We start from the raw sequence: 23,064 nt of genomic DNA, 5'->3' as shown, positions 1-23,064 counted from the left end.
GAAGACCGGAATCCGGGCTGCCACGTGGCACTAAGGAAGGGGAAAGGCCACTGTGTTCGATGTATGGCTGGGACGTACCGTAATGGGTCTTCAGCAGCAATTTGAGCAGCAGATGATACCACAGCGACACAATGACCTGTTATAAATCGATTACTGCAAGGAGAGTTTCGAACCCGACGCCCTGTAGCGTGCTTGCCACTGACCCCAGCGACCGCCATTTGTGACTTTAGTGGTGTCAAGCGAGAGCTCATTGGAGGGCAGGGTGGAGGTGTGTTGTGTTTTCTGATGAAAGCTGGTTTTATCTCGGTGCCAGTGATGGCCGTGAGTTGACTGTTGACTGTAAGGAGACCAGTTGAAGGCCTGCAGCCAACCTACATGCTAGACACACTGGACCCACACCTGGAGTTATGGTGTGGGGTACGATTTAGAATAACAGCAAGAGCACTCTCGTGGTTAACCCACGCATCTTGAATGCAAGTTTGTACGTCAGTCTGGTGATTCGATCCGTTGTGCTACCATTCATGTACAACATTCCAGGAGGTGTTTTCCAACAGGATAACGCTCGCCCACATATCGTTGTTGTAACCCAACATACTGTACAGACTGTCGACATGTCGCCTTGACCTGCTTGATCACCATATCTGTCTCCAATTGAGCACAGATTGGATTTTTTCGGACGACAACCCCAGCGTCGTCCACAAACAGCATTAACCGTCCCTGTATTGATCGACCAAGCGCAACAGGCATGGAACTTCATCCCAGAAACCGACAACCAGCACCCCTACAACAAATACATGCTCGTTTGCATGCTTGTATTCAACATTCTTAGTTTCCTCAGGATTACCTTAACCTGTAATCTTGCAACGTTAATCACTTAAATATGTTACCTAGACATATGTGCTTCCGAATTCTCATTACTCTGTTTTAATTATTTTTTGGTGTTGTGATTCTTTTTTCATCACTGTGGATGGAAGATCTACTCCAAGGTGGAGGGAGGGTGGGGTTGGGGGTGGCGGTGGGGGTGGCGGTGGAGAGGGTGGAAATTGCGCGGCTCGTCACATCGAACCGTTCTTCACTTTTTGAAAGGTCCTGGTATTTCTGCGTATAGAAAAGTGTCAGAATATATATGTGGCTGGCGTGGAAGGGCGAGTAGTTTGACAGCAGCAGATACGTAATCAAAGGTGCCTGTAATTGCTGAATAGAGAACAAGAGAGAAAGATAACGTCACCTGCGGGCGAAAGTGCGGAGGACAGATGGGGCGGAGTCGATCCGTGAAAAGAAGACTGACAAACGCAAATCAGCGGTCCGAACCGCAGTGCGGATCAATCGGAGCGGAGCGGCGCGTAATGAGATCTCGGCCGCCGATCGGCCCATACTGTGCGTCGGTCCCCTGTCCCCCTTCCTCTCCTACCTGCCTCGGTTCTGCTCCAGAAAGAGACAAAAAACCGGCAATTAACTTTTTACGGCAATAGGCGCCTGTCGTGTGGCGCGCCACTGCCGGTCTAGGCGGGTGCGCAATCGATAGGCAAAATAAAATTACGCCGCTGGAGGAGGGGGGGGGGGGGGGGAGGACGGGCGACGAGCGGGTTATCCGGGCGCCGTCGGGCTCCACTGGAGGCTGAAATTAATATCGAGCGCCGACATCGCCATCGCCGGCCGGGATCTCAGATTGGCCAGCTCGCTGGCTGGCGGTAACGCGATCGTTCCATTCCGGCGCTGGCTGCTGGCTCGCCGCTCTGCTTAACGCGGTCCTTGCGCAACCTCCCACTTCCGTCTGCTCAGCACTGCAGCCAGAGAGAACTGACCTTCCAGAGATCTGCCGCGCAGCCATTGAGGTAGCGTGCAGGATTGCGCACACGCCCGCTTGTGTGGCTGTGTGACGGGGGAAAAAGAATGGGCGAGGCTAGAGGCATACCAGCCAGGTGGAATAAACCGTCAGAAAAATGCTCTGTCGGATCACATAAAATGCTAAATTTTTAAATGACAGACTAAAAAGTAGTGTATCGGCTGCCTCATTCTATCTTCCTCAACATATTCAAAAATAGTCCCAAAAATTTTCCCATGCAAATATTTTCGCTCACTTTTTCACTCGCATATCGTATCTCACACCCACAAGCTGCCCTTACTGTAACTCGCTCACGCCCATTAGTCCATCTGTGTAAGTCACTCATACCCATCCGCTACCACTTACCCACTCTCACTCACTCACCTAGCCCAGCTCACTGTCATTATCTTTTTGCGTCTCTCTAAATATAAGTATCATTGTTCTCTGCAATGAAATTTTCACTCTGCAGCGGAGAGTGCGCTGATACAAAACTTTCTGGCAGATTAAAACTGTGTGGCGGACCGTAACTCGAACTCGGGACCTTTGCCTTTCGCGGGCAAGTGCTCTACTAACTGAGCTACCGAAGCACGACTCACGACACGTCCTCACAACTTCAATACCGCCAGGACCTCGCCTCCTACCTTCCAAACTTTACGGAAGCTCTTCTGCGAACCTGCAGAACTAGCACTCCCGGAAGAAACGATATTGTGGAGACATGGCTTAGCCACAGCCTGGGGGAGGTTTCCAGAATGAAATTTTCACTTTGCAGTGGAGTGTGCGCTGATATGAAACTTCCTGGCAGATTAAAACTGTGTGGAAGGTAGGTGACGAGGTACTGGCTGAATTAAAGTTGTGAGGACGGGTCGTGAGTCGTACTTGGGTAACTCAGTTGGTAGAACACTTGCCCGCGAAAGGCATAGGTCCCGAGTTCGAGTCTCTGTCGGCCACACAGTTTTAATCTGCCAGGAAGTTTTATCATTGTCCTCTGTTTCATAGCCCCAGTATCCTTCGTTCTGTCCTACGACTACTGTCTCCTCTCACTGTCGGTGTCGCCCGCTTGTTCGCTCTTACTGCTACTGTCTTATCCATTCCTTGTCACTGCTGCTATCTCTTTCCCCTGTCACTATTTCTCTCTTCCTCGTTGTCATTGTTATAGACTGTCTCTCATTATCAGTGGCTCTCACCCATCTCCACTTTCTCCTTCTTTTTGTTCCTCTCCCACTGGCACTGTCTCCTTCATTCCTTTCCTAGACTGATCTGTCACTATCAGCTGTCTTCCACTCCTAGTGTGTTCCCCTCTTTCTCCCACACTGTCGCAGTCTCCTTCGCTCTTTCTATACGACGACCACAATCTACTATCTTCCACTATTTATTATTTTTCGGTCTCTTACCCATAATCACTCTCTCCTTTCCTCTCAGCATAAAAAAGCGCGAACATATTCCTGTGCCAAAATTTTTGGTACAATTTTTAAAGGTGCTCATATGAGTAGAATGAGGAAGCTGGTACCCTCTGTTCTGTCAGCGTCTTTCAAAACAGAGGCATATCAGCTACTTTTGTGCTCTGACATTTCTGTGCTCTGACTGGAACATTTTTCCGCTGGTTCCCTTCTTTTCCCTACCAAGAGCATGTCGCTCATATAAAAATAACTTTACAGGTCAGTGAAATTTTTATAGTTTACTTACGTGAAATTAAAATAACGCCAGAGTAATTTTTCAACTCAGACCTGATTTTACGTGCACAAAAATTTTACATTGCTTCAGTACGACAGCAGATCGTTCTCAGAGCGCTCCTGACGATGACACAAGCACTTTACAGTATAAAATTAAAACAATTGCAGCCCTCGGTTGCGAAAATGAAGTCTTTTTCACCTAGGTATCGGCGACTTCTAAGAGTGCCTTCATCAGAAATAAAACATTTAAAACTGGCATGTCACGTATAAAATAAATATGAATCGATAAAGCTTTAGTCACAAAATATTAAAATAGAAAACATGGAGGCAGGCCACTAAGGGCTGCACCATATGTCGAGCTGCGGCAGCATCAGACTGAGGCGTTAGCAATTGCGGGCAGGTGAACGTCATACCAAAAGTGCCATTTAGTAGCAGCAAATACAAACCGGCTAGTTAACATTCCGAGTATAGACAGGTGAAATGTGTAATACATGAAGTAAGAGGCAATATTTTATCCGACAACAGCAGACATGGTAACAATTTGTCTACCTAAGAGCTTAGATGTACAGTTTAAAGACTGAGAAACGCTATTACAGAATTCCTGAAGGAGCTGAATAACCCAGCGAATAGAAAAACGGCATAACATGAAATGTAGTTAATATAAACCATTTAATGAACAAGCACTTATGAACTGACTTAGACAGAAAAAATATTTCGGTAACTGCACGAGGGAACACGAAATCAAATATCAAGTAACGGCTTTATACCGTTGAAGAAGCTTTTATTACGTAATTGTAGCTGTTCATTAAGAATGAGGCCATCATTTCGAAAGAGATGATTAAAAATTTCTAATTCTTCGAGAACATCTAATCTACGCCTTTTCTTCTCAGTGCGCAAAATGTTGATATCGTGAACAGCTTTAGGCGCGTGACCTGTAATTAGAAGCTATCAGAAAAAGACGAATTTTGGGTGTTTGTGCCATTTTTTCTTAAAAGATGTTCTTTATATCTGACTGTAAAGGCACATTCTGTTTGTTCTATGTAGTAAGAAAAGTAGGTGTCGGAAAGAATCTTATAGATACCAGAGTTTTTCAAAGGGGCACGGGTCGATTTTAAACTATGAATAAATTTTTTTTCAGACAGTATATTTATCCTCACTACGTCACTTTATAAAATACGTTTCCGCATCATACCAAATATTACATCCGTATTTTACATGTGCATGTAGAGTAACTTTGAACCTCTGCACCTCGGAAACGAATAAAGATATCAAGAAATTTTTCAAACTTGCTCGATATCGGTGTCTTTGGAATCCATCGTAAGACTTTCACCCATGTGCTGCGCACAGCCGTCTTGGAATCCGCGCCTTGCTTTTGGTATCCAAAAACGGTGTTCAAAGGTTTCCTCAGGAACCGCCCATGAAGTAAATTCTGCCTCCATAAGCGCCTTAAGACACACCTTAGACCATATACAAAGGGAAAAGAACCAACCGATTATGTCCATTTGCCTATGCTGTAGGAAGTGTGTAATATTAAAACTTTGACTTAAGTCTAGGATAGTTACTGTAAGACGATCCTTCTGTTGCATCTAGAAATGGTTTCTAGCCCAAGGGCTATCCAAAACATTTGACTTATCTTTCTATCACCAGCCGAACACGAGCGATGAACCCTGGAAGATTCCCGTCTTCATGAGCAGCGTTTTGGTAAATGCGGACTGATGAATGTTAGGGGCAATAAGGTCATATCTGATGATTCACGCGGCCAGTACAATCAATAACGCAGAACAGTCTGACCTGTGTGAATGCAACAGAACAAGATTTCTCGTAATAAGAATGAAATAGTTGGTTTCACTGTTATGATTTACTAGCGACCGGCACTGGCTTTCCACGAACAGCATTAATGAGGGGAACGCGCTTCTGGTCATCACGGATTTCATCCAGATTTGTGGCATTTGCCGGGCTTGACAAGAAATGAAAGTAACTAAAGTGGGAGCTCCTCATGGCCTAGTGTTTAGAGCCAAAAACGTTTTTGGCACGGCTCGAGCGTGTTTAGAGCCATTTGTGCTATCGCAATTTCAAGGCAGCGCTTTGCACATCAGAAAGAGTACAGCACGGTAGTCCAAGAGTAGTGGAGTGGATACCATCGCGACAACATTTTTTTTTTTAATTTTCAGTTTTATATTACTGACACAACAAATGAACCGAAATAATGCGCAATATATAGAGCCCGCCAGAAAAATGTATACACTCTTTGTCAGGCTCTATCTAGATATCGATATTGTCGTTCGATTTGAGTTACGAGTGTCTTGTAGTGTGGTCTTTGGTTGTACAGATGTTAGTATTTACATCTCGGTGTTGAGAAAACAAGATGGCTGCAGCATGCTTGACATTCGAGCAACTAAAATGTGTTGGAAGTGGTTCTTCAAATTTGATAATGCCTTTGGAGTGCAACGTCAGTGGAGGCAGGAGTTTGAAACAGAAGCGCCCACCCACCTAACAATAGAATGCATCACTTTTTTTGGAAATTTGTGGTAAGGTCTTATGGGACCAAACTGCTCAGGTCATCGGTCCCTAAGCCTACATACTATTTAATTTAACTTAAACTGACTTACGCTATGGACAACACAGACACCCATGCCCGAGTGAGGGCTCGAACCTCCGACGGGGTAACCGCACGGACCGTGACAAGGTGCCCTAGACCGAGCGGCTACCCCGTGACGCAACGCACCATTGACAGGTTTTAATTGCATGGAACGATTTGTGATATTCACGAAGGAAGATCAGGAAGACAGCGTACAGCTATAAGTCTTGCTTCGTCGGGTCTCGTGCTGCAAACATTTGTTAATTCTCCACAGAAGTCTTCTACGCATTGTGCACGTGAAGTTGGGGTTAGCAACACAGATGTACGAAGAATTCTGAAAGCTGCAAAGTGGAAAGTTTGCGTTCCACGATTACTGCACGCGATTGATGAAGACGATTCTGAACGCCGAATGCAATTTAGCGAATGGTATCAGCAAATGGTAAGTGATGACGAACAATTTTGGACGAAGGTAGTGTGGGGTGACGAGGCACAATTTAAACTTAATAGGACCGTGAATCCGCATAATAGTGTGTACTGGACACAGGAAAATCAGCATGTTTATGTGGATAAAGCGGTCATCTACCAGGGGTTCATGTGTGGTGTGGACTACTGTCAAGGTGCTTCGGAGGACCCTTTTTCTTTGACGTTGCTGTCACTCGAGAAGTGTATCTGGAAATGTTACTCACCTCAATTTTGCCAGGTATACGTGCGCTTTATGGAGCTGATGAAGAGGGCTTTTACCAACAGGATGGGGCGCCACCACACTACCACCTAGCCGTATGAGTTTTCCTGGATGAAAATTTTCCGGGACATTGGATTAGACGAAGTGGGCCCATTGAGTTACCTCCATGGTCACCAGATCTAACACCCATGGACTTTTACTTGTGGGGAGCTGTGAAAGATAACGTCTATTGACGTAAGCCACGCACGCTGGAAAAACTTCGCCAGGAGATTACAGCGACATGTGCAGCGATCTCCACTGTAACAAGGACTGACGTAGTTGCGGCGACCGCTCGTCATTCTGTTACGTAAATAGCCACCAACTGTGAACATTTAGAATATTTAAAGTAACCAAGTGCTAAACTGTAGGTTTTACAACACGTGTGATCAATTATTAAAAGTAAAATAAACACAGAAGTAATACTTTTCGTTCCTTAAAGTGTCTATACATTTTTCTGGCGGACTCTGTGTTGTACATATTAATATTTTCGTAAAAGGACTGAAAAGGAAAGCCAAAGGGAAATTTGGGATTGCAAATAATTTTCCAGGGAGGGATTGTAAAGAGTAGACAAGAATGTCGTACATAAAACAAAGATAATTTGATTGTTTTACAGTTGATGATTTACGAGTAGTGTGTGAAATTCATGGTAAAAACAGAGGAACATATCGTTCGCGTGCAACTGCCGAGGGCTGCTCCGAGGTCAAAATTAGATTGACGGAGTAAAAAGTCCTGCACGATTTATTTACAATCCGTTCTTGGTTAGTCACTTGCAGAGTCCCTTGAACGGTGCAAGTACAATCACTTCTTGGAAATTTATATCACGTCCCAAATTTCCCTTTGTCATCCATTTCATCCCTTATATGAGGATATTGAAAAGTACAATATATTGAGCATTATTTCGATTCATTTGCAGCGTAAGTAAAATGAAATTGAAAATAAAAAAAGTCGTTCCCGCATAGGGAATCTGCCTCACGACCACAACATTACTCTTGCGTTGTGCCAGTCGCTGTCTGCAAATTTTGCTAGCGTAAGTGTCCCATGTGTCACCAGAACCGCATCAAAAACGCTATTTTGTTTCTAAATGTTTGGCCAACTAGAGTCCCAACTTCTATCTCTCTCATTTCCGACCAAACCTTGCAAATGCAATAAATTTTCACGAAATCGGCGATAATAAATCGGCGCGGTCCCCTTGTAAATATTTTCGACCTGAGCAGTGGTCTGTGTAAAGCTAACAAATTATATACAAAATCCATCAATGAAAAACGTTGAAAATTCCTGCAGTAGTTCCTCAGCTTAGCTTGACCATACAGACACAAACTGCAGCGGGGCACTTTAATTTATAATATGTATATAGAGGAAGATAGAGGATGAGTCATTCAGTTAGTAAAAGGGTTGGATTGTTTGGGGAAGGAGACCAGACAGCGAGGTCATCGGTCTCATCGGATTAGGGAAGGACTGGGAAGGAAGTCGGCCGTGCCCTTTCAAAGGAAACATCCCCGCATTTGCCTGGAGCGATTTAGGGAAATCACGGAAAACCTAAATCAGGATGGCCGGAGGCGGAATTGAACCGTGTGTGCTAGCCACTGCGCCACCTCGCTCGGTAGTTAGCAAAAGTTCTAACATATTAAAATAGACTCAAGGTACCGAAAGGATGTTTCTAGTAAATGACAGTACCAAAAGGTGCAAGTTTTAAACTATATGATTAATACTAGATGCTTCAATTTCTAAATGACATTTTCTGTTATGTTAAGTGGTAAATTTCATCCTTTCGGTGCTCTTACTTACAAGGGAACCTCCCCATCGCACCCCGCTCAGATTTAGTTATAAGTAGGCACAGTGGATAGGCCTTGAAAAACTGAACACAGATCAATAGAGAAAACAGGAAGAAGTTGTGTGGAACTATGAAAAAAGTAAGCAAAATATACAAACTGAGCAGTCCATGTGCACCATAAGCAACATCAAGGAGTTTGGCAGCAAACGAGCGCCGTGGTCTCGTGGTTAGCGTGAGCAGCTGCGGAGCGAGAGGACCTTGGTTCAAGTCTTCGCTCGAGTCAGAAGTTTAATTTTTTTATAATCAGCTTCGCTCTCCAAAATTCCAGGATATGTTCAGATTTGCTTGGACATATGCAGGATTTGATGGTCTACACACGGAAAAATTTGAAAACGTTAAAAACGTATGTTTTGACAGAGCACAGGGAAAAACTGCGACTGTGAAACTGTTGCATTCATTTGTTGCAGTTTATGCGACAAACTCTGGTTTTCATCACTTTTTTTGGGAGTGCTTATGACATCCACAAGCAAACCTAAACCGGGCAAGGTAGAAGAATCTTTTTATCCATTCGCCAAGCGTACAAGTTAGGTAGGTCGACAACATATTCCTGTCATGTGACGCAAAAGCCGTCATCAGTGTCGTATAGAATACATCAGACCTGGTTTCCTGTGGAGGAATCGGTTGACCTATGACCTTGCGATCAAATGTTTTCGGTTCCCATTGGAGAGGCACGTCCTTTCGTCTACTAATCGCACAGTTTTGCGGTGCGGTCGCAAAACACAGACACTTAACTTACTACAGTGAACAGAGACGTCAATGAACGAACGGACAGATCATAATTTTGCGAAAATAAAAAATGTAAACTTTCCACTCGAGGGAAGACTTGAACCAAGGACATCTCATTCCGGAGCTGCTCACGCTAACCACAGGACCACGGCGCTCCTGAGCTCAGATGTTGCCTATGTTGCACATGGAGTACTCAGTTTGTATATTTTGCTTATTTTTTTCATAGTTCCACACAACTTCTTCCTGTTTTCTCGATTGATCTGTGTTCAGTTTTTCAAGGCCTATCCACTGTGCCAACTTATAACTAAATCTGAGGGGGGTGCAATGGGGAGGTTCCCTTGTTAGATATACCGAAACGCCAAAGAAAGTGGTATAGGCATGCGTATTCAAGCACAGAGATATGTAAACAGGCAGAATAAGGCGGTGGGATCGGCAACGCCTAAATAAGACAACAAATGTCTAGCGCAGTTGTTAGATCGGTTACTGCTGCTACAATGGCAGGTTATCAATATTTAAATGAGCTTGAACGTTGTGTTATAGTCAGTGCACGACCGGTGGGACACAACATCTCCGAGGAAGGGATGAAGTGGCGATTCGTTCAGCGTGACAGAAGTACAGCCCTTCCGTAAAGTGCTGCGGATTTCAGTGCTGGGCCATTAAAAACTATCAGCGTTCAAACCATTCAACGAACCATCATCGTTACGGGCTTTCGGAGCCGAATGCCCACTCGAGTACCTTTGATGACTGCACGACACAAAGCTTTACGACTCGCTTGGTCCCACCAACACCGACATAGGAGTGTTGATGATTGGAAACATGTTGTCTGTTCTGACGAGTCTCGTTTCAGATTGTGTCGAGCGAATGGACGTGTACTGGTATGGAGACAACCTCATGAATCTATGGGCCCTGCATACCAGCAAGGGACTATTCAAGCTGGTAGAGGCTCTGTAATGGTGTTGGGATTGTGCAGTTGGTGTGATATGGGACCACTGATACGTCTAGATACGACTCTGATATGTGACACTTACATAAGCATCCGGTTTGATCACCTGAACCCATTCTTGTGCATTGTGCAGTTCGACGGACTTGGGCAATTCCGTCAAGGCCGCGCGGGATTAGCTGAGCGGTCTGAGGCGCTGCAATCATGGACTGTGCGGCTGATCCGGACGGAGGTTCGAGTCCTCCCTCGGGCATGGGTGTGTGTGTGTTTGTCCTTAGGATAATTCAGGTTAAGTAGTGTGTAATATTAGGGACTTATGACCTTAGCAGTTAAGTCCCATAAGATTACACCCACACAATTCCATCAAGACAATGCAACACCCCACATGTCCAGAATTTCTACAGAGTGGCTCCAGGAACATTCTTCTGAGTTTAAACACTTCCGCTGGCCACCAAACTCCCCAGACATGAACATTATTGAGCATATCTGGTATGCCTTGCAACGTGCTATTCAGAAGATATCTACATCCCCTCGCACTCTTACTGATTTACGTACAACCCTGCAGGATTCATAGTGTCAATCCCCTCCAGCACTACATCAGACGTTAGTCAAGTCCACGCCAGGTTGTGTTGCGGCTGTTCTGTGTGCTCGCGGGGGCCCTACACGGTATTAGGCAGGTATACCAGTTTCTTTGGCTCTTCAGCTCACCCGTTCCCCATTAAAGAGAAAAATGCTAATGCCTGAAGAATACTACATTATGATGAATTTTATAATTTATGCAGATAACTAGACACAATAGTAAAAATTGGAGCCACTAAATTGCAATGGTTAGGGTAAATTATTCAATAATCACCAAACAGGACCACCGAAAGAATGAAATGTTACGACTGGAGGACCACTCACTGGACGTATTTACCTTGACAGTATACTGTTAGATGTAAAAAAAGAATAAGACAGTAGTAGGACTGGACGGTCCTGTCAGACACGAGCATCACTTCCTGTTAGATATGACCTAATTTTGAGGAAGTGGCGTTCCATATTTTCTTGCATGCGAAATAAATTTTCTACTTGTAACAGTAACATTATTGAGAAGCTTACTACGCCGACCGATTTCTTAAACTCCATCATGAAGTTTCTTAAGACTGCAGTCCATCAACTATAGTAAGATACGGTTTTCGTGGAACATAAAACGGAAGAAGGTGGATTTTCATTGTTTTGCTGATATGTGACACGTGCTAGACACAGAGATTCGAAAAATCGGTAAAACTATTATGAACTTATGTGATTAAAAGTCTTCCATATCGAAGCATATTTCTCGAAAAGTGAACTAAGCTACGCATCCGTCGGTATTAACGTCTTACATTATTGAGAATACTAATGCGGCTGAGGCATAAAATGATTGTAAATGCTTTTTCGAAGGACAATAGGATTACTAGCGCGCTGGTCTGGATCGGCTAGAACGCAGAGCTTTTGGAAGTTTCTTCTAATGATCGAAAAGAAAGTCTGATAGTACATAACTTTGTGCGATGAGTTCATGGTTAATACGATATTAGATGAGCGTTTTTTTCTGCACTTGCTAATGTCCTCTTTACAGCGGTAATACAATTTCCTGAATGAGAAACGTGGAACATTCATTCAGGCGTTTCACATAATACTCTAGATGAGCCAAAGTACATTAACGCAACGGGTGCCCGCGCGGTTACCCGTTCGGTCTAACCCACTGATTTCCGAGCGGGAAGACGTGCCGGTCCCCGGCACGAATCCGCCCGGCGGATTAGTGTCGAAGTCCGGTATGCCGGTCAGTCTTTGGATGGTTTTTAGGCGGTTTTCCATCTGCCTCGGCGAATGCGGGCTGGTTCCTCTTATTCCGCCTCAGTTACTCTATGCCGGCGATTGCTGCGCAAACACTTTCTCCACGTACGCGTACACCACAATTATTCTACCACGCAAACATTTTTGGTTACACTCGTCTGGGGGTCCGTCCACTGGGGGCCGAACCACACAATAACCCTGGGTTCGGTGTGGGGCGGCGGTGGGGTGAGTGGACTGCTTTAGCATGCTGTGGGGTTGTGAACCACTGAGGGCTACAGCGGGGACGAAGCGTCTCCGTCGTTTCTAGGTCCCCACTTCCATACAATACAATACAAGATAAGGGGTGGATGTTTCAGTTTATTAGCTTGCTATCAGATTTTCTGGAATATCTGAACTTAACATTGTGGAATTTATTATAACAAAAAATGTAAAAGTCACCCATTGAAAACTGTAAGTGGGAGTGTAGCATTACATAACAGGAACAGTGGCAAAAATGGGTGAGAATTCTATACAGCGCATTCCGGAATGAGTTTTTACTCTAAAACGGAGTGTGTACTGATTTGATACTTCTTGACAGATTAAGACTGTATACCGGAGCGGAACCAAAATCTGTGAACTTTGCCTTTCATGGGAAAGTGTTCCACGGACTGAGCTATCCAAGCAAGCCTCACGACCACTCTTGACAGCTTTGCTACCGCCAGCATCTCTTATCCTATCCTCCAAAATTCACAGATGCCCTGCATAACTTGCATGGCGAGCACACCTGGAAGAAAAGATATTGCGGAAAATGGTTAGCCACAGCCTAGGGGATTGTTTCCAGAGCGAATCATTTCTTCCAGTCTTCCAGAAGTGCTAACCCCGCAACATACCCGTGAGAACTTGTTCGAAGAGGTACTGCCGGAAGTAAAACTGTGAGAACGGCTTGTGAGTCGTGCTTGGGTGGTTATGCACCATCGGAATGCAGCACCCCCTCACGCAGGTCTGCCCTCTGTCTTCCTCGCTTTACGCCATTGCGTCTGTGCACATTATCGCGAAAATTACATAATGAACTCAGAGGCGTCAGCATATTCGGAATTAAAGACGTTGGTCACGCATATGCAGAGGATATGAGCTATTCTGTTGGATAGCGTCGAAGAGCCGCGAACAGCAGAGGAAATAAAAGACAAACACGTTTGTCTTGGAGAAAATAAATCGTATATTGGCGGTATCGCCAGTACCTAGGCCCTTCGTGAGACAGATTTTATCCACAGTTTCGTGATTCATGTGGAGCCGAACCTATATAAAAGGCATTTTATGGACACGGCCTGACCATTAAAAACAGACGGACTACAAAATCCGGGTTTGCACAGCACCGTGACACATGGGACCATGCTGAAAAATAATACCTCCGAATTTTTAGTCTGAAGAGTCTTAAAGCTTTGTTAAAAAAGACGTTATTAACAGTCTACATCTTCGTTCTTCATGTCTACCTATTTGCAGACATCTGCCGCTGGAGGGCTTCGAGTTGTAGCTTGTAACATGGTGGTCTGTAACGTTACTATGTCGGTGCGTGAGAAACAGCGTGCTGTAATCGAGTTTCGACTTCGAAGTGTTCGTCCATATGTGGCGCAGTCTCTCCTTCAGCATGACATGCCAGACCACAGACGAGCGCTGCAACATCTGCAACAATCCGATGCCTTGAGTTCACCGTTATCAACCATCCTCCATACAGTCAGTCCCGACTTGGCCCCATCCTATTCTCATCTTTCCAGAACTTAAAGAACACATTCGAGGACTTCACACAAAAGCTCGTAAAGCTGGCAAACATAAAGCATTCTAGAGACTGAAGAATATGGCAAATGTAGCATTACCGAAAGAATATTCATCTATTATCAGCTTGCAGACACTCGTTTACGAATAGACCTTAAATCCGTTAAAACTGCTCCGGATTATATCGAAAAATGTTATTTAGATTCAAGGTACGTCGATATACAAATTCTCAAATCATCCGCAGGCTTAATAAATCAAGCCCTAATAATGAGCACCTCCAAACACACCATATCTGTTAAATATCGTTGGAAACAATGGACACAGTTCTGGAAAAACATTCACGCATCGGTGTTGACCACAAACATCAGAGCCGTTTGGTGTCACGAAATCTCAGAAACGCTATCAACGCCTAAAAGGAAGTTTAAACTAAAACTGATACCGAGTCCACTTTTTAATTCCTGCAACCATGTGGCCGACATTGTCCACTACTTTCATAATGACGAATCTATCCGCATTTAGAGTTGAACAACGAAGGAGTTGGCCATGGTAAGGACGAGTCCTCAGTAAGCTGGTATCACAACCCTACTACGATCAGAGTAGAAGTTATTCTCTACTGCAAAACATTATAACCAAATTTGGTTAGTCGGGCAATGCATCTACTACACGCCGAAGACAATACAACCTTAAGTCAAGAACTACTAGGACCTCTTTCAGGTACACTGGCTATTGTAAAGCGAGTTTCGTATGAAATATAATGCTACTCTCCAAACCCATATGCGAATAACATTGGCAGATCACTGATAAAGAGTATATTAAATATCTAACTTTCATTTCTTAATGTCCTCATCAGGAGGAGACCCGTAAATGACGGCATTTTATTTACGTTATTTATCCTTCCTTTACTGAAACCTTGTTCACGACAATTAATTTAATTTCCTTTGGTATTCATATGTGTTATTTATCCTTACATCCATCTACCCAAGGAAGAAGAAAAGAACGCCTCGGTAAATACGGCAATGTGTTTTTCCTTTGAATAAAGAAAAGTGTATGAAACCTCGTCGACAAAGGTATTGTTGGTGAGTGTAAAGAAAGAAAAGATAGTTCAGTGGGTGGAGCAGCTGTCCGCGAAAAGTAAAAGTCCCAAGTTCGATTTCCGGCCCAGCACACAATTTTAATCAGGCAGGTAGTTTTTATAACGCATTCTTTGTAAGTTTGACTCTGAAGTCTTACAAATACTGCTCTTCTAGAATTTTTAAGCCATTTCCGAATGTATGGCATAAAAATTCTACCCATTTGCGAATTTAAAATTACTATACGTCCTTTTACTGTACTGTTAAATCTCACCGATGAGACGACTCTTCTGTCCTTAGTACAAACGTAAGTCGAGCTCCATAGAAAACTTTCACGCCTTTCGTCGGCTGTATTTTTATTTCCACAAGGCATCCGAGCACATCCTTTTACTCTCGCTCATTTACCAACATAGTCGCAAAATTGTTCCTAACGCTTCGCGCTGACGACACTGAAGGAATAAAATCTCCAAATTGACTAAATGCCCTTCCAAATGCTCTTAGTCAAATTCATGAACACCGTTAACGTATTACCGCTAACGGTTCTGTTTCCTACGATAGCAACAAAATAGGGTCGTAATTGAAAGTAGAATTAATAAGAAAGTTGATACTTCAGTACTCCATCTCTGAGATCTTGGTAAGGCCATGTAACCCATTTCTGTTGATTATGAAATCATCTAACATTTGGTACTGCCACAGTAAAATAAATGTGTTTTGGGCGAGAACATCGCAGTACAAGAGGGAGTTGATCATCCATTACTGTCAGCTGCATTTAAAAAAGTTGTTACTGAATGAATTAAGTTTCTTCTGGATCACTTTTTACCACGGTACTCATGACCTATAATGAGGACTGAAGTCTCCACAGCACAGTGAGGTTGCAAGCACACCTTCTCGAATCTTTCGGCGGTATCCTTCTTTGTGCACCGAACGCCTGGTGCGAGCGTTTGGACAGTGTCGTTTTGCGGAACGGCAGTTGTGCTGGAAAAGTTTGTCAGTGGCTGGTGTTCATACTGTACGGTCGATATACGGAACATGCGCGCCAAAAGAACGGCAAGTATTATGTAGAAATCCGCGTTATGAAAAAGATTAGGTTTCCCGCTGGCACGAGCTGTATTAAGAAGTGTGAAGTCGGGCGAATTGTGAAGAGAGAGAGAGATTTTATAGGAATTACATGAGATTTCGTTGAGACGCGTTTATGTAACGGTAACAAAACTGATGTTGAGCGTAGTTAGAACATTTATAACTAAACACTGCGATCTAGATCAGATCACTTATATGGCCGAACTTCGTGTCAATTAACCCCAACCGCCAGTTAAATTGATATCTCTAGCAGTCCATTAACTTATGTGAAAAGTATGGTTGTTACTTTGAAATGTAGTGTGTTAAGCTTGTGTTTCGACAGCAAACTCAAAACAGTGAAAATTAGCTTAGACATTTTTCTTATTTCAAATATCCCAGGAATTTAGTACAACATATTGTTCTGGGATTTTATGCGTTAGCATAGTTGTTTCAGGGCACGTGGAATAGCTAGATACAAAAACGATTAGGGAATAGAGCTTCTCTATAACTGGATTATCCTTTCTTTTTCCTGCCCACGTGAAAATATGCAAACATTTTGTAAAAGTTTGCAGATCGTGTAACTGAGGCGGGACGTGTGTCACCTCACTATTCACTTACTCGGATGTGGGAAACTGCCTAAAAACGAAATTCAGGCTAGGTGGTACAGCGACCCTCATCATTCATCCGCTCGCCAGATTCGATCCACGGCGGAGGCACCTGCTCCCGTATCACGGAAACGGCATACTAACGAGCGCGGCTATTCCTGCAACTCTGTCAGTGAATCATCGTAGTTCTAAAATTGATTAACTTTAAAGGAAGTTCTTGGAACATTCTCACAAGATGTTTGATTTTCAATCCCCTGACAGTTCTTCTCCCATCCATGATTGCAATGTTCTTGCTGGAGAAAGAACGGTGTAAGTTAAGAAGTGAACATACAGGTAATCTACCAGCGTCGTTGTGCATTTGTAGATTTATCGTGATTCATTTGCGATTTTTAAGTATATGTATTGTTCCCTACTCCCAGCTGAGCTTACGTCCTAAAAGTGAAACATGACGGGGCTTCAATGATGAATTGGGCAGCCATATCGTGGTATTCCATGGGCCCCATGAGCACTCTGTTATGTCGCATTACAGCAACGAATTATGTGGGCATTTTGATCGATCAAGTCCAACCTATGGGACAATGACTGTTTCCACAGCAATGACGTTGTGTTCAAAGACGATGGGACTCCTGTTCACACAGCTCGGATCGTCTAGAACTGGTTTTGTGACCTCAGGGAGGAAAGTCCGATCTCCCCCGCTGTCCACTTCCATCATCGTTACCTGAAAATGCTACTGTTTCGGAGGAATAAAGGTGTAAGATTCCCTTGAAAACCATACAGGACTCATATTTAACCACTCCGAGACGACTGTACGCTGTTTTGAAAGGCAGCGGGTTTCCTACACCGTATTAGGCAGGGTAATGTGTTGTGTTTTCTGAGTTTTCGTATTTTTTTCCACCCCCTGTTGATGCTTGTCCGACTAAGAACACCTTGTTAAGTGTGTTTTCACAGTGAGAGATGAGCGGTTTCCTGCTTGGTTTACAGGCTCGGTGAGGCTGGAGGACACGTACTGCTTCCGCCTCACGTGGCTGGGCCCCATGTGGGACAACAGCAGCGAGCTGGGCAACGTGACGTGCAAGGGCCTCGACCTGATGGCGCCGTGTACCAACCCGCTGGTCATCACAGGTCGGTATCGCGCGCCGGCTTGCGATAGCGGCCGCCTGTTATCTGAGCGCTCGCCGCAGATAATCTGCCTGCGTAACAACGGCGCACCCTTGTCTTGCTGATAACTCGTATCGCCTTGCCAGTGTTATCTCGCGCATTCTGTGTCAGCTTTCTGTGAGCTATAAACGTTTGCATTGTTCTAAGGCCACTGAGATTTAAATCCGTTCGCACTGGACAGTAACTAAAAAATTACAGTAAACCAGCAATAGTTCGGACATCATCAGTCCGGAATTCGCGATAATTCGGATCAGTTATTATCGTGAAATGTAGTGCCGCCTTTCTGTATCAGACATCATTCGTGCTAATCTCATTTACTGTAAAATGTTGAACGCATCCCCCTGTTCCCATTTGCTTCACCTGTGGACAATGAGTAACGCATGTATAAGAGGTTATCAAAAAAATTCTGTTAGGAGGCCGTAGATTCCGGAATAGGTACGCCAGTCCGTCAAAACCATTGCGAGCATTGAGGCTACGATCCCATCAACGCTCAGGTAGAAGATATCTTTTGGTAAAACATCGTCCCCTGCTCTGTCAATAAATCCGTGACTGCTTCCTGCATATCCATGGAGGCGTGATAATAGCTTGGGTAGAGGTCAAGACCACAGGGCGGGTGCTCGAATGTCTCGCACTTGGATTGCCGTTACTTGGGAGTTACGGCATTTGCAATATGGAGATGTGAGTTATCATGAAGCAGCATCACCCCTTGTCGCAGTCTTTCCCGATGTTTCGCCTTCACTGCTCCATAAACAATCTTCAATCGCCGATGGGTGTCTGACTGTTGGTCCTTAGGCAGCGAAGAGAAGAATAACAGCTTGTTGGTTCTCTTTGGACGCATTTGGTAATAACATCGCAGTAGTTCACGTAAAACGGCTAAGCAAAAATGCACTCCGTCTTCAGGCCACAAGTGGCCCATCATAACCATCCGACCGCCGTGTCATCCTCAGCTGAGGATGCCAAAAGTAGGGGTGTGTCTTCAGCACACCGCTCTCCCGGTCGTTTTGATGGTTTTCTTTGACCGAAGCCACTACTGTTCGGTCGAGTAGCTCCTCAATTGGCGTCACGAGGCTGATTGCACCCCGAAAAGTGGCAACAGAGCATGACGGCCCGGATGGTCACCCATCCAAGTGCCGGCCACGCCCGACAGCGCTTAACTTCGGCTATCTGACGGGAACCGATGTATCCATTGCGGCAAGGCAGCTGCCTAAGCAAGAACGGCTAGAGGACAAATGTAAGTATTTAGAAGCATATTTCGCTGGGGGAAATATAGATACCGCCTACAGGAAAATTAAAGAGGCCTTTGGCGAAAAGAGAAGCAGCTGTATGAATATCTAGAGCTCAAATGGAAAACCAGTCTTAAGCATAACGGGGAAAGGTGAATGGTATAAGGGAGATGAACTTGAATACAGTATTATAGACATACAAGACGAGGTAGATGATGTTGAGATGGAAGATACGAAACTGCGAGAAGAATTTGACAGAGCTCTGGAAGATCGAAGTCAAATCAAGGGCCCGGGGTAGATGATATTCCGTAAGAATTACTGATAACGATGGAGGAGTCAGCCATGACAAAACTCTTCCATCTGATGCGCAAGATGTATGAGACAGAAGAAATACCCCTACACTTCAAGAAGAATGCAGTAATCTCAATTCCAAAGAAGGCAGTTGTTGACAGGTGAGAAAATTACCGAACTATCAGTTTAATAAGTCATGGCTGCAAAATACTAAGACGGATTCTTCGCAGAAGAATGGAAAAACTGGTAGAAACCGGCCTTGGGGAATGTAGAAACGCGCGAGGCAATACTGATCGTACGACTTATCTTAGAAGATAGGTTAAGGAAAGACAAACCTATGTTTATAGCATTTGTAGACTTAGAAAAAGTCTTTAGCAATGTTCAGTGGAGTGCTGTCTTTGAAATTCTGAAGGTAGCAGGGATTAAATGAAGGGAACGTAGCGCTGTTTACAACTTCTACAGAAATTAGATGGCAGTTATAAGAGTCGAGGGGCATGGAAGGGAAGCCGTGATTGAGAAGGGAATGTCCCAGATGTTTTTCAATCTCTATGTTGGACAAGCGGTAAAGGAAACCACAGAACAGTTTGGAGTATGAATTAACAGCTCAGGGAGAAGAAATAAAAACTTTGAGGTTTGTCGATGACATTGTCTGTCAGAGGCAGGAAAGGACTTGGAAGAGCAGTTGGACGAAATGGACACTGTTTTTAAAGGAATATATAAGATGAATATCAACAAAAGAAACAAAAGGACAATGGAAGATAGACGAATTAAATCAGGTAATGCTAAGGGAATTAGGTTAGGAAACAAGACACTTAAAGTAGTAGATGAGTTTTGGTACTCGAGCAGCGAAATAACTGAAGAGGGCCGAAGTAGAGAGGATATAAAATGTAGACTGACAATGGCAAGAAAAAAATTTCTGAAGAAGAGACATTTGCTAACATCGAATATAGGGAGTCTTTCGTGAGAATGTCTGGAGTGTAGCCACATGTGGAAGAGAAAGATGGGCGTTAAACAGTTTAATCAAATATAAAACAGAAGCTTTTGTAACGTGGTGTTACAAAAGAATGCTGAAAATTAGATGGGCCGATCGCGTAACTAATGAGCAGGTACTGAATAGAAATGGGGAGACAAGAAATTTGTAGCACAGCTTGACCAAAAGAAGGGATCGGTTGATAGAACACAATTTGAGACACCAAGGGATCACTAGTTTAGTATTGGAGGGAATGTGGGGCGTAAAAATTGTAGAGGGAGGCCAGGAGATGAATGCAGTAAGAAGATTGAGAAGGGTGAAGGTTGAAGCAGTTATTCAGAGATTAAGAGGCTCGTACAGGATAGACTAGCATGGAAATGTGCATCAAACCAGTCTTAACCACAACAACAACAACAATAACAACAACGACGACGACGACGACAGTTTACGTTTCCGCATTTACCGCCCGCTCGTCGGAAAGACACGAATGTCACAGTAATCCAATGCCTACATGTCGTTGCTTATATACCAGCATCGGAGTCGCTCTATGTTGCATATACGCTGCAGAAAGCCCTCAGAAACTTTTTGATCGCTCCTTATATAATTGTTGGTTATAAATACGTAACAAATTCAAAGCCTCATCAGTGTTCCTGTTGAAGCTCACACGACCAATTGTCTTAGATTCCGTCTCCGTGTTCGCTTAAAAGTGTGTTAAATTGTCATGCAGTACAATACGGTAACCAATATTGTTATGAGTGACAGTTGTATGTGTATTTAAAAAGAAGTTTAGTATTCTCTCATAGATAGTGACATATAAGTTTTGACATTATGAACGGATGCAAAATGAAAATATCTATTGGACAAGAGAAGAAGTACGTTAACGCAATCTGACTCGCAACCTAGTAGAAAATATTTACACAGCACACACTGTCATGAATCCAGCGCAGCGGAGAGAGGTGTGGGCCTGTATATTTGGTATGTGTACGCAGCACTTAAATGAAATTGTTACTTTGACCATGGGTTAGCTTTCCGATTTGTAGCGCTAGGCTGTGCAGAGGGGCAGTCTCCCCTTACGTGTATAAATAAATTCAGAGCCCAAAAAATAGTCAACAAAAAGATAAATTTCACTATAAACTCGCTTCGTGCGACATACAACAATAGATAAGTGAGTCCTTAAAAAGTGGAGTCTTATGGCATGATTGGCTGGGAGATCACGAAGGGCAGGTACTGTGGCCTAACTGGAAAGTCTTTTCCTATCTCTCGAGCACACTGACCCTTTTCCTTCGCGAAGCGTCAAATTTTTGTTTTAAGTTTACCTCATAATTGTAGACGACTGTAATGAGTTTGTGTGTAGTGTAGTGTGTAGTGTAGTTCGAGATGTTGAGAGTAGGGGGAGAGTGGAACCCAGTGCCACAACATAGGCTACTCTTCCCGAAGATAACCAAGGGGACCGTAGAGCTTATCGTTCTCATCCGATGGACGGATTACCATCAGCAGTGTCATAAGCCCTCACTCCATGAAAGACTGCGAAGACGTTTAGAATTTAGTACAGGACATTGACCCAGAGTCTGGTTATCATGAACTTTATGCCATAACCCCTGTAGCGAAGGGAAAATCGCCAATCGCGTGTGACGTACCCGTGCGGTCACCTATATAACTACCGGTCACACCCGGCGTTGCTTAATTTCAGTGATCTGACAAGAATCGATGTGTTCATGTAGACAAGGCCATTTGTAGTGAGTTGATAGAACACGATATCCCGTGCCAGAAGTTAGCAACTCGGCATCACCGGCGACCTATCTTTTATCACCACCTGCAACCTAACTTGCTTGCAGAGAAATTCTACTTACTGTTGATTATAATTCCCGTGTCAGCTCTGTGACGAGTGGCGATCCCTCAGAGTGACTGTGACTCATGTATTTAAGTCGTGTAACACCACAACATAGCGTCTTACAAGTGTGGCATATTCAAACACATCAACTGCAAATAAGATACGGTTCTGGTAAATGAATTCTTGAGACGTAAATTTATATTGAGTTTAAAGGAAAGAGAAGAATTTTACAACCCCCTTCGATATTCCAACGTGTATTCCACTTTACAAACCAAAGCCATATCATCTGAGATACGTAATCCAAATTCCTTGAAAAAGTGAACTCCATGAAAACATAAACGAATTTATAATAGCACGAAATTGAATTAAGCAATACCTACGCATGGAGTGATAGTAACAGACATTCCAAACTAACGTTTCACGTAAAACCAACCTTCATCACAGTAAATGTCCGCCCCCGGTAGCTGAATGGTCAGCGTGACGGATTGTCTGACCTCTGGGCCCGGGTTCGATTTCCGGCTGGGTCGGGGAATTATCTCCACCCAGGGACTAGGTGTTGTGCTGTCCTCATCATCATTCTATCCTTCTCATTGACTGCACGTCGCCGAAGTGGCGTCAGATTGAAAGACCGGCACCCGGCGAACGGTCTGCCCGACGGGGGGCCTTAGCCATACGATGAAATTAAAAATCACAGTAAATAAATTGGTTTGAGCTCACCCGATGCCTACGCGTTACAATATCTGCTCAGTGGAGTAGACCCTGGCCGGCCAAAAGCAGCTTTCCTCTCAATATTAGACACACTGTGGAAAGTGTCTCTTCGTCTATATCACGCCGATTCTATACCAGAAGTCACCACGAGTAAAAGAAATGGAGAACTCCCTTAAGACGAGAGCAGGCCACAGGTTTCAATATCAAGAAATGAAATTGCTGAATAACAGGCAGGTTTCAGGAGTACATCTACACATCTACATCTATATCACCACTGTGCAATTCACACTTACGTGCCAG

The 23,064-nt window shown here is 44.0% G+C and overlaps 1 protein-coding gene across 1 annotated transcript in view; it reads left to right on the top strand.

Annotated features, from left to right (window-relative positions):
• Positions 1-23,064, top strand: part of LOC124622866 — a 125,111-nt gene that overhangs the window by 30,859 nt on the left and 71,188 nt on the right. The window contains exon 2 of the mRNA XM_047148659.1: positions 17,565-17,705. Within this exon, the coding sequence (XP_047004615.1) occupies positions 17,565-17,705 (141 nt within the window). The remainder of the gene's footprint in view (positions 1-17,564; positions 17,706-23,064) is intronic.

This window comes from Schistocerca americana, chromosome 7 (assembly GCF_021461395.2).
Source record: "Schistocerca americana isolate TAMUIC-IGC-003095 chromosome 7, iqSchAmer2.1, whole genome shotgun sequence".
NCBI classification, from domain to species: domain Eukaryota; kingdom Metazoa; phylum Arthropoda; class Insecta; order Orthoptera; family Acrididae; genus Schistocerca; species Schistocerca americana.
Note: the sequence above shows the minus strand (reverse complement) of the source record. Positions and strands in the feature narration are given on the sequence as shown.